The 12,688-nt window shown below is 35.1% G+C and overlaps 1 protein-coding gene across 1 annotated transcript in view; it reads right to left on the bottom strand.

Moving 5' to 3' along the window:
- LOC137030786 (polyamine-modulated factor 1-binding protein 1) overlaps positions 1–12,688 on the bottom strand; it is a 216,858-nt gene that overhangs the window by 52,822 nt on the left and 151,348 nt on the right. Inside the window, exons 10-11 of the mRNA XM_067401220.1 lie at positions 8,343–8,510; positions 542–772 (exon numbers count right to left, since the gene is read on the bottom strand). Coding sequence (XP_067257321.1) covers positions 542–772; positions 8,343–8,510 — 399 coding nt within the window. The remainder of the gene's footprint in view (positions 1–541; positions 773–8,342; positions 8,511–12,688) is intronic.

The raw sequence follows: 12,688 nt of genomic DNA, 5'->3' as shown, positions 1-12,688 counted from the left end.
TCACCTGCGAGGCGTGCCGGCCTCGAGTCTCTCACGGAGGAGCTCCGGAGGCATAAAAGGAGGAGCGACTACAATGAAAGACGAGAGAGGACCAGGCCTGGACTTTATTTTATGTTTTGTTATGTTTGTGTGGCCGGCAGACGTCCGCGAGGGTCTGCCGGCATTACTTTCGTTTTGTTTGTTTATTTTATATTAAAGTTTGGTTGAATGTTCGCCGGTTCCCGCCTCCTTCTTCCCATATCTACTAACCTCGTTACATTTATGTTGGATAGTAATGATTCAGATTTAAGCATTTAACAAGTAGAACTAAAACTACATAGCACTGCATTGAGAAATCCCTGCCAAATAATTACTTTCATGTAATGGCTGATTATTAAAAAGACAGACAATGTTTTATTGTACAGTACAAAATAAACCTTCAAGAAAAAAAAGGATATTCTTTTCATTCTGGAAAGAATATGAATCAATATTATGAGTCAATATCAATATACTTTATATAAATAGATGAATAGACTTTGTAAAAGAAACTAAGACTACTAACCTGATGGTGGGCCTCTTTCAGGTCCTGCTCTCGACTATGCAGAGCATTCTCAAGTTGGGCGATCTTGCTGAGGCAGGCCTGGTACTTGTGTTTGCAGAGCTCAAGGGATTCACTAAGAGGTTGTAGTCGGGCCTCTGCATCTGTGGCAAGTTTCTCAGCCTCCAGCAGACCTGCCTTCAGCTGAATCAACTCTGCATCCTGACTGTGGAGAGCTGCTTCCCTGCAGGAGGCCTGACACACAGAAACACTTATTTTTAGAAAGAAAAGTTGTGATATAGTGAAAGTGAAGTCGGCTGTGCTGTCTCACCTCATCCTCTGTGTCTCTCTGCTGTCTGTGGGCCAGCTCTCGGTGCAGACTCTCCAGGTTATCTCTGTGCAGCTGCAGGCGACTTTGTGTGCTTTGCAGCTCTCTCTTAAGGTCCTGCACCTCCTTCACCTGTCTCTCCTTCTGTTCCTGGGCCTCCTGCTTCCACCGCCGCATCTCCTCACGCAGATCACGCAGCTCTTCATTCTGGCCTTCACACTGACACAGAACCAACAACAAAATCAAACTGAGTGAGCCGCCTAACTAGATCGAATTTTTTGACACTATAAGTGTGTTCAAATCAATCGAACAGCCAGTCATTAAAGTTAAAGGTGCTAAAGAGGATGTTTTGTTTTATACAATTTTGCAATATTACTTGAAACTGTCTTTACTAACTGATAAAAGACTATTTATTAGGTGCACTGAAAGTAATAATATTAATATACATCATCTGTGCACGAGGTAGGGCCTTAAAAACATCAGCCAATCGTTTACGTGATCATCGCGTAAACGATTGGCCCTCTGGCTTGTCAATCACTGCCATGACGTTCCTTGTGAGAGACGAGCGCGGCTGCGCGCTCCAGTAACTTTCCACACTCCACAGGCGCTGCATGCAATGTTTTTGTCAGGAGACAGGAGTAACAACTGCAGATTATGAGTTACCTGCGGTGAGTCCGACATAATGAATCCACGAACACGACTCAGCGAATGCCGGTGGTAAACACTCGTGTTCCAATACTCGTGCACAAGTTTTGGGAGGCGTTCCTTTCAAGTGAGCTGTGAAGGAAGGGGGTTGTTCTTACGCATGCGCTCATTTGAAAAACTCAGTAACAGTCTTTGGTTTCTCAGTCGACGAAAAAATCCTCTCTAACACCTTTAACTAAAACTGAAATTCATAAAAATTTTATAGACAAAAAAACAAAAAAACAAATAAAATGACAAAAACACAACAAAATAATTAAGCTCTAACTAAAATGAAAATGAAGTATTAAAGTTCTGTATGATTATGTATAAACAACTGAACACTAATAACAAATAAAACACAAAACCTAAAATATTGTGAAATAATATGTGATGTTTATCTAAAGGCATTTTTGCTAATTCATACGGTTTAATTGAATCATCAAAGATCAGCAACAAAGACATTGGCTAATAAAGTGAGATTAATTACATAAAGTATATTTGTATTTTTTAACATTTTTAATTATTGCAGATTTGCGTAATTTTCTGAGTTTGCACTTCACAGTTTTTATTCATTTTGAGGAATACTGCATCTGTTTTTCTGCAAGTGAGATGAGTAAATGCATGTTCACATTTAGTCTAGAACTACAATAAGCATCATGTTTAGACAGCTCATACAACGCCTCTGCACAGAACTGTTGTATAAAAGCAACATCACACTCACAACTATTACCTGTTCTTTTATTTAGTACAACTCTTGAGTGTGATATTCCTTAATTAGTATTAGTACACCTCAAATGCAGCTCATTGAACATAATTTAGAGTCAGAAGCATCCTGTTATAACTCTATATTTACAGACTCACTTCTACAGTCACACGCTGGCATATATAATGAACGCTAGAGATTCTCAGACAGAAATCACCGAAGCCTGTTTGCTCCCTGAAGCGTGTCTGTGGTGGCTCACTGATAGCAGCTCTACATTAGATTATTAGACTCCAGAGAGAGCCAATCCCAGATTGGATAATATTATTTTTTCCCCTGGCTGATGATGCATTACAAAAATAAGGAGCACTGTAACAGATGTCTCGCAGGGTGAAAATAATAAATCACACAGACTACCGTGTGCACACACATGCAGTATATTAGTTTTGTGAGTTAACTTGCGTGATTTATTAGGCTGGTGAAGGCCCTGGATGGAGTCTCCTCAGTGCACTGAACTTCCCTTTGCAAGCATCATTAAGAATACAGCACTAATTGTGTTGTTTTAAACGAGTGGAACCTGATAATGAGTCCATTAGTGATTCACCTACGCTTCTGTTTCCTTGGAGTCGAGCCGGGAGGAGGCGCACGGACATGCACGTGGGAAAACTGCTGACAGATGAATGGGATAAATGAAGCAAGAAAGCAGAGGAAAGGAGAGAATATGAATGTTTCTTAAGTTGTTGAAAGCTAGAAAAAGGTGGTAAAGTTGAGAAAAGGCTCGACAACCACAAGAAAAATGTGGACAGTTGAACCTTTGAGGATGCCTGATTGGCCAACTAAATTGACTGCAGATGTGGCACAGAAAAGGTGCATTCACACAGACTTTTAAAATGAGGCACATATATGACATATAAATGCATATAAACAGGAAAAAGTATGGTTTCTCAATTATTAGGGGTTCAAGCGTGTAGCGCAGAAACCCTATTGTAATTGTTCACTAAAAGTGATCAGGCAGACCAAACCGTAAGTCGTAGAGACTTGAAACTTTGAGGGCTGGTAGTACCGTCTACAACGTCACCAAGGCTCGCCCTGATTGGCCTGACGGGGGCGTTACAGCAGTCAAAAGAATGAAATCACTCATAACTCATAAACCGTTAGGTGTAGGCTCAAATGTCTTATATGGTTAGAATCCCTGAATCAAGATGAACAAAATTAACAAAATCAAATTTTCAAGTATTTTGGATTTTTTGAAAAACCTACTTTTGCGATCTAGTCTTAGGTTTTTGGCCTGATTGGAAACAAACCGGTGCAGCAAGATTCACTGGAGTCTGATTGTCAATAATTATCAAAAAAGTTGAAATTTTGATTTGTCCAAAATGCCATGCTTATCTATGAGGACATTGATATATCTCAAAAAACATGTGCGCCGTCGGCCAATGAAGTTCAAGTAGTTATCAGACGAGGTTAACTGAGGCGGACCGGAACAAATCTTCACGTTTTTCACGTGCATAAAAGATTGTGTATTGCGCAATTTTTTGCACACGCCCATGACACGCCCATATATATCCTCATTCTGAGCAACTTTGCCTCTAGGACCGCCTCTGTCCATTGAATTGCTCATTAAATATTGAAGATTATTTCAAAGAACAACTTTGCTGAACTAGTCCTAGGTTTTTGGCTTAACCTTGATAACTTTTAAAAAGCTTTATAAACCATATATTTCCTGTATTGGCTGTAAATGGTCTTTTCCATCTATGATCAAGATGGTTACAGGCTTGCTAATTAAAACATTATACCTTTTTATGCACGTGTTTAAAGACTTTAAAGCACTTGAACCCCGATAATTGCTGCTTGCAGCTATATTTATTATTACTATTATTATAATTCCATGGTTCAGATTGGTTAGCTTATAATGTACATTTTGAATGTAATTCCAAATATAAAGTCTACATATAAAGTATAAACTAACATGAGACAATGGAACTTCACAAAAATGTTCATTCAGTTGCATTTAATGAAATATAGAGGGTTTAACCAGTCAGCCTTGCAAACCCATGCAATACTGAATAAATAAGGGGGAAAATTGTATAAAAAAATAGAATTATTATTATTATATTATTATTAATAACATTTATTTGTACTCTTAATGCCAATTACATAAGTATATCATGATTATTGGTGTTTTTATTTTTAGTTTTTTTTTTTTTACCGCAAAATGAACAAAAAGACAACAATAAATAAATAAATATTTTAATACAATTCTTACTAGTATTAATTATTAATAATAGTAATAATGAAAAGTAGACAATATTCTGGACTACAGATTTCTGTATCACTATATTATTGAAATGTTTTGAGACAGCCGAATGATGCTTTCGGTGAAGTAAATGCAAGTTGGCTCATATAATAGGACTTTTGAAAAATGAGCTCCAGTTACAGTATATCAGTAGCCCAATAAAATGTTTTGTTTTACATGGAGTAGGTTGTGGGCCGACATGTTCACATGACCAGCTATCTAACCCCAAATCTACTCACTTTATCTCTCTAACCCCTAGTTTTGGACATGTTCTCTCGCAGAATAAAAGAATCATGGCTGGCTAAGAATAGTGCATTTCTACAATAATGGCATTTTTAACTAAAAGCTTTTGCGTGACACTGCATCCACACCTCTAGGTGTCAGTATAAGCCCAAGATGACATATGGGCCAAGGCAACATAAACAAAAAATTACTGAGTGCACCTTGTTGAGTCCTTGGAGGGAGTTGACAGCAGTGTGCTGCATGGCGGCATTACAGCATGAATCAGTGCTAAACTCAGTGTAATTTTCTAAGTCCCTATTTCAGTCGCAAACTCATCACACAGACAACAGCCCATGGCTATTTCAGATGAGACTCCAACAGACAGACAGAGAGGGAGGGGAGACACACTTTTTATGGAGCTCTCTCGCTCTTTTCCGCCACTGATTAATTTCGTACTACATCAGTTGGCCAGCAGTGTTATTAGCATAAAATTTCCATGGATCAGGCCCTGCAATAAAACCCTGTCATCAAGTCACTTGTCAAACACACAATTTCAAATCTCATTTAGTTTCTAATATCATTTTCATACCAGGCGGAGGGGTGCTGAAAGAGGTGGAGGGGTAGAACAGAGATGGGAATGTGTTATGTAAAGGATAAACGGAGTCATCGATCAAAATTAAAAGAGCTGAGCTGAGCTTCATGATTAAAAATTCTACAGATCAGCATCAAGTGTTTATCAGGTGAAGCAGACAGCAGAGGTTGAGATGCTCGCTGTGGCTGCACTGAATCTTCTTGAGGACTTCAAGTGTTACACAGTCAGTGTTTGCTGTTACAACAATCTACTAATATAATCTAATGCCACCATGAAAGAAAATACATTTAGACATTTTGTAAAGAAAATCAGTGTTGATTGCCAGTGCAAAATTTGACATTAAAGACATTAAACCCCCATTCACATCAAGGATGATAACTATAATGACAACTATAAAGTTTTTATAATCGTTCTAAATCTGCGAGAGTTGTCCAACCCCAACTATAACGATAATGACACAGACAAACTACTTTGTTGGAATTACTTTCATAATGACTTTTCCAGCCAACAGTAATCCACCCAGCTTTAAAGAGCACAAGCATTTAAACCGTGTTGGGGAAAGTTACTTTTAAACGTAACTGATTGTATTACTTAGTTACTTTTTATGAAAAGCAATATTATGTTATTTATGCTGGACGTGCTTTATTGTTTTTTTTTAATACAAATCTTTTACAACAAAAGTGAAAACAAAGTAACTTGTGTTACTTATTTGAAAAAGTAATGCAGCAACTTTGTGTAAAAAAGGGGCAGTTGTGGGCAAATGGTTAGAGAGTCAGACTGGTAACCCGAAGATTGCGAGTTTGATTCTCAATACTGGAAGGAAATGACTGAGATGCCCTTGAGCAAGGCACCCAACCCTCAATTGCTCTCCGGGTGCCACAGCAAAAATGGCTGCCTGCTGCTCCGGCGTGTGTGTCCACAATCTGCAGTGTGTGTGTGTGTTCACTACTCACTACTCCTAATGTGTGTGCACTAACTGGATGGATTAAATGCAGGGGACAAATTCAGAGTATGGGTTACCATACTTGGCTTTCACGTGTCACTTGTTTTCCCCCACCAAATGTAATAGTAAATCGTTACTTTACTATAGAGCTTAGATCGGGCCCAACAAATCAAACCCGACCCAACCCGAGCCCGAGCACGTTGTGTCCAAGCCCGGCCCGGCCCGACATGTTCACTGTAATTATGAGCCCGAGCCCGATTTAAACCCGACCATTTTTAATATGTGGGCCGTTATAACCAGGGGCGGCGCCAGATTTTTTTTTTTTTACCCAGGTGCTGCTGTGCTAGATCATTTAGGCTACAGGGGGGACTACTGCGCAGTTATATATTATATAAATACTATTAATAAATGAGCAAAAATTGGCCGATCAATATTAAATATTCAATTATTTTAATTATGATAAAGTTTTAATTTTATTAAATTGAACAAGCACAACATTCAGCATTCAATCAAATATTCTTAAAGATTAATTATTATTAATAATGTTACTTCAACATATTGTTATTTCAACATAATATGTGTGTGAGCAACAAGCAAGATGTGCATTTGTAAATTCGGTGACAGCGTGTTACGAGTTTCAGATGGTGTAAGTGTGACCGCGGCGCTCCGGCGCCTCCATGTCATTATTATATTATCTGCTATATTGCTTTTTATGTATTAAATCCAGGCAATTGGTTGATAAATGTATTAAAATTAAGATACAATTTATACTAAACGAAATTCACTTTAAAGAAAATCTTTCTTCAAAACAAAACTTAAACTCGAAACTAAAAATACGGGAAATATACGTTGAGTCCGGGCTCGGGCAGAGAATCTAAGCTCTACTTTACTAGCTACTTGAAAAAGTAATCTGATTACGTAACTCGCATTACTTGTAACGCGTTACCTCCAACACTGGTGACAGACAACATCTGCAGTGCGTGCTTATAATAAACAGAACTTTAGTGAGCGTTGGTGTAGATGCTACAGTTATTGCTGTAGTCATCTATATAGTTATCGTTCTTGATGTGAACGGGCTGTTGTAGTTTGAGGATCTGAAATATTTAAAGCTCAAGGGTTTGAACGAAGAATTTAAAACATAAATATTAATATTGTAACTTGTAGTGTAAATCAAAATTATTATATTATTATTAAACATTCATTATAATTAATCATACATAATTATAATTATTAATTATAATTTATAACAGTAATATATTTCTGACTTTATTTTTATAATTAGAGTTAAAAAATAATAAAATAATAAATATATAAATTAAAAAAATGTATGTCAAATCCGAAATAATAGACTTACTAATAAAAGATTAAATATCATACCTATTTACTTGCATGTCATGTGACCACTAAACAACATCACAGAACATGTAATAAAAGTTACGAAACGAACAAAACAAAACAAATACAGAATTATTGATGTAGTTAGGAACAATTCTGTAGGAAACTGCGACTAATAAAAAGCACACAACCTTCTAATAAAACCTCCACTAGCTCATAAAGTGGTTGCCAATACAACAGTCTTTCAGATGCTGTAATAAAGTATGATAAACATTATTTTCATAACACACACAGACACTTAAAGCCAAGCTGAAGGCACAGCCACTAATTATGAAAAATAACACTGGTGGGTGAGAGTAGAGTGGGGGGTGGGGGTTCATTTTAATAAGGACAGAGAATCAATGCAATTTAATCAATCTTCCCTAATTAAAAAAATCTATATTGTGAAACAATCAAGGTGCATAAACAAGATTAAAATAAATGAAGGAACTGTGCCATGAGCAAGTGAGGGCCTAATTAAAGGGAGTTAATTGGAATTCCATGCCTATGTGTGGTTTGTCGATGCAGCAGACAGGAAATATTACACGTGAGAGCGCTCACCGGAGACCTCACAAACACCCTTCAGCTAAACACACAGAAACAACACGACCAAACTCATGCTTACTCCACATTTTATTTCAGGTCTCAATACCCAGAATGGCCAATTTGTGATTTTTAGTGTTTACCTGTTTGTAAAGAGAGTCTGTCTCTCGCTGGAGCTGTGTCGTGTTGTGTTTGTTCTTCTCTATCACCTCCTCTCTCTGTTTCAGGATCTCCTGAACACTGTTCAACTCCTTCTGCAGGGCCACAACCTCCTCTCTCCTGGACGTGACCTCCTGCATCTGCTCTGTGAGCTAAACACACGCCACAGCCACACAATGACAATATTAAATGTATGTTGATGGTCAAGTAATATGGGTTTTTTAAAGCCAGTGCCAGTGTCTAGAGAGCAGGATCTCATCTTAACCTAGCTGGAATCTTTGGATTCTGCTTTATGCATTTTCGGTCATGGTATTGGGGAAAAAAAATCTGTAAACATAAATCTGTAAATAAATATTACTAAATAATAAATATAGAAGTACATGGTAAACTGTGTTAAATTTAGCTGAGATTCATTGGTATTATGATTATTGGTAGCAGATAATAAAGTATAGCAAATCCATAATGTAACCATAATGCGTACACACACGCACACACACACACACAAAACTTTGGAATAATTAAACTTTTTTTTTTAAAGAAGTCTCTTATGATCACTAAGGCTGCATTAATTTGATTAAAAATACAGTAAAATGCAGTGAAATATTCATACAATTTAAAATAACCATTTTCTATCTTAGTATATTACAAAATGTAATTTATTCCTGTGATAAAAGCTGACTTTTACTTTTATCCTTCAGAAATCATTCTAGCTTCTATATGTTTGGGTAAGTTTAAAATAAATAAATAAATAAATATATAAATATATATATATATATATATATATATATATATATATATATATATATATATATATATATATATATATATATATATATATATATATATATATATATATATATATATATATATATATATATATATATATATATATATATATATATATATATATATATATATATATATATATATATATATATATATATATATATATAAATAAATATAATATATATATATATATATATATATATATATATATATATATATATATATATATAAATATATATAAATAAATAAATATAAATATATAAATATAAATATATATATATAAATATATATAAATAAATATATATATATATATATATATAAATATATATATATATATATATAAATATATATATATATATATATATATATATATATATATATATATATATATATATATATATATATATATATATATATATATATATATATATATATATATATATATATATGCTTGTATCACAGTTTCCAGCATTCATAATAATAAGAACCATTATTAACAATTGAGCACCAATAACAATTTATAACAGCAGCAAATCAGCACATTAGAATGATTTCTGAAGGATCATGTGACACTGAAGCCTGGAATAATGATGTTGAAAATTCAGCATTATCATCTCAGGAATAAATTATGTTTTAAAATATATTAAATAAAAAACTTTTTTTTTTTTTTTTTTTTTAACTAATACAGTAATTTAATACAGTATTTTTTACTGTATTTTTGATCAAATAAACCCTGCCTTCGTGAGCATAAGATACTTCTTTCAAAAATGTAAAAAAAAAAAAAAAAAAAAAAAAAAGAGTACATACTTAGTTTTGACTGGTAGTTACAGTTTTTTTCAGTTGCTAACAAGCATTGTTCAATACTGAAACCACATTTTCAGAACTCTTCACACAGTCAGCAAAACAAAAGTCAATCCAAACTGTGAACCATTTTTCATTGCTTTCAGACAAAATGCATTCAGTGACCAGACTTTTCAAAATTCAGGAACTCTTTTCCCATTCGTACTCCACAACATGCAAAATACTAAGTATTTTTAGCAAATTTTTCTAATGCCAACACACTGCATTCAAAATGATTAAAAAAACATTCAAAACAGAATGATGGCAAATTCCAAGCATTTATGCAGTAATTATTTAAAAATATTCTCAATTTTCTAGCCAAAAAAAAAAAAAAAAAAAAATCATTACAAGCTAATTGCAATTTTAGCTGAAATTCCACCCACTCCAATGCAAGAGAGAGATCAGACTAGAATAATCACTGTAATGTACTATAATGAACAACTACACATGTTGTTACAGTAATGTGTAAAATGTATTTTATTTATTATTTTTTTTATTATCATTGCAGCCCTTGAGTTTTTCCCCCCCCCTCTTTTTTCACCTTTTGCTTATAATTTCAAGTACTATATTCATATATAAAAAAAAAAAAAAAAAATGAAATTTTGATTAATTTCTGATTCATTCATGTTACAAATGCTTTCAATAAAGTGAAATTGTGTTACAATATTCTATATGAAGAACTGATTTATGTGGAAAATCACTGAAACTTTAAAAAAGAAAAGTTCATCAATTATGTTGTTAGTGTTTTTTAGGCCAGTGTGTTGTGAATGAAATGTGTGTTTTCTGAATGAGAATTGTTGCCAGTGTTATGTTGGTCTGAGTGAGTTTTGTAGGTGAGATTTGGCCAACATTCATGCTGGTAATGCAGACTGTGTGAAGAGTTTTGAAAAAGTGGTTTCGGTATTGAACAATGCTTTTTAGCAACTGAAAAAAACTGTAATATACATAGTATATAATAGTAGTATACAATATTTAGTATATATTATTCAGTGGAAAAGATCTAAGCAAGGTAAACTGGGTTAAATTAAGCTGAGATTACCTTTATTGACATCTGCTGGGGCCGGTTGCATAAACTGCTAAGACCAGTCTTACAAGTTAGTCATCACATTTCTTTTCTTTAAGACTGTTCATAAATGTTTTATGTCAAGTACATAAAAACGTAGAATGGAATAATTTGAAACCAAAAAGTAACAGATTGCCAATGACTAATCACTAGTTGGTCATACTAGTACTTAAGACACAGTCTTAACATATTGGCTATGTTTATGCAACTGGGAGCTGATATAAGTATAATAAAGCCATATTTTTTTTAAATAAACAAATATGTACAAAAAAAAAAAAAAAAAAAAAAGCAGGAAGAGCACAGGAGCCTGAGGGAATTCAGCATGAAGCACGGCTGTGGCACAGAGACACGTAGAGCCGTGGATATATACGGCCTCTCAAATTCATCCCTCTTTCATTACATGCCTCTCTATAATCCTGCACCATCACCCCTATAGTACGAAGTTTTTTTTTTTTTTGAAGGAGTACTCTCTTTCTCTTTCTCTCTATGTCTGTCTCTTCAGCCGTCTGCTTGGATTAAAATGACATCTCCCCTTGAGTCTTAGGAAATGCCACATGAAGCAGTTACTAACAAACCTTCATGCTAGAAGAGGGGGAGCGGATTGAGGTGTGGTGGGGGGGTTGGATGTGCCCTTCAGCAAAAATGAATTTTCCAATTGCAGTTAGTTCTGCCATGAATAAATAAACAAATGAATAATTGAGAGGGCAACATAAATAAATAACATCACAAACATTTCACAGGCACTCATAAGTTCGGAAGATAACTGGGGCTGAATGCTAATGATAAAAACAGTACATGGAGCAGAATCCAATGCATTATTCACTGCTCGCTCGCTCTGAAAAAAGTCAAAATAAATTAATAAATATGAAAAAGAAAATCTCTCAAAGAACTCAAAACATCCAGTCAGCACTGAAGTGACAGGTTTGTCCCATTTATAACGTACAAGGACACTCTGCCAAACAAATAACTGACCAGTCTGAGATGTATAAATAAACCAGCACAGGCTTCTACTTCAATTGACAGGTTATGCAAAAGTTTGGCTCAGAGTGCACAGGGAAACGGGAGACGAGCGGGCGTCAGGTCCATCTTTAGTGTGTGAGTGAGAGTGGATGGACCGGACGGCCCGTGTCCTTGATCCTACCCGCATTCGGCCCACAGAGGCCTTCACATGCAGACGTCTAATATAAGGCCACATTTCCATGGCTGGTCTTAAAGCCCAGTTCCACTTTGTTGACTATATCAGGGCTGGGTTTCCCGAAACCGTCTTAAAGGAACACTCCACTTTTTTTGAAAATAGGCTCATTTTCCAACTCCCCTAGAGTTAAACAGTTGAGTTTTACCGTTTTCGAATCCATGCAGCCGATCTCTGAGTCTGATGGTACTACTTTTAGCATAGCTTAGCATAGTTCATTGAATCTGATTAGACCGTTAGCATCGCGCTTAAAAATGACCAAAGAGTTTTGATATTTTTCCTATTTAAAACTTGACTCTTCTGTAGTTAAATCGTGTACTAAGACCGACAGAAAATGAAAAGTTGCGATTTTCTAGGCTGATATGGCTAGGAACTATACTCTCATTCCGGCGTAATAATCAAGGAACTTTGCTGCCGTACCATGGCTGCAGCAGGCCAATGATATTACG

This window comes from Chanodichthys erythropterus, chromosome 11 (genome assembly GCF_024489055.1).
Source record: "Chanodichthys erythropterus isolate Z2021 chromosome 11, ASM2448905v1, whole genome shotgun sequence".
Lineage (NCBI taxonomy): Eukaryota > Metazoa > Chordata > Actinopteri > Cypriniformes > Xenocyprididae > Chanodichthys > Chanodichthys erythropterus.
This window is presented reverse-complemented; position numbering and strand designations above follow the sequence as displayed.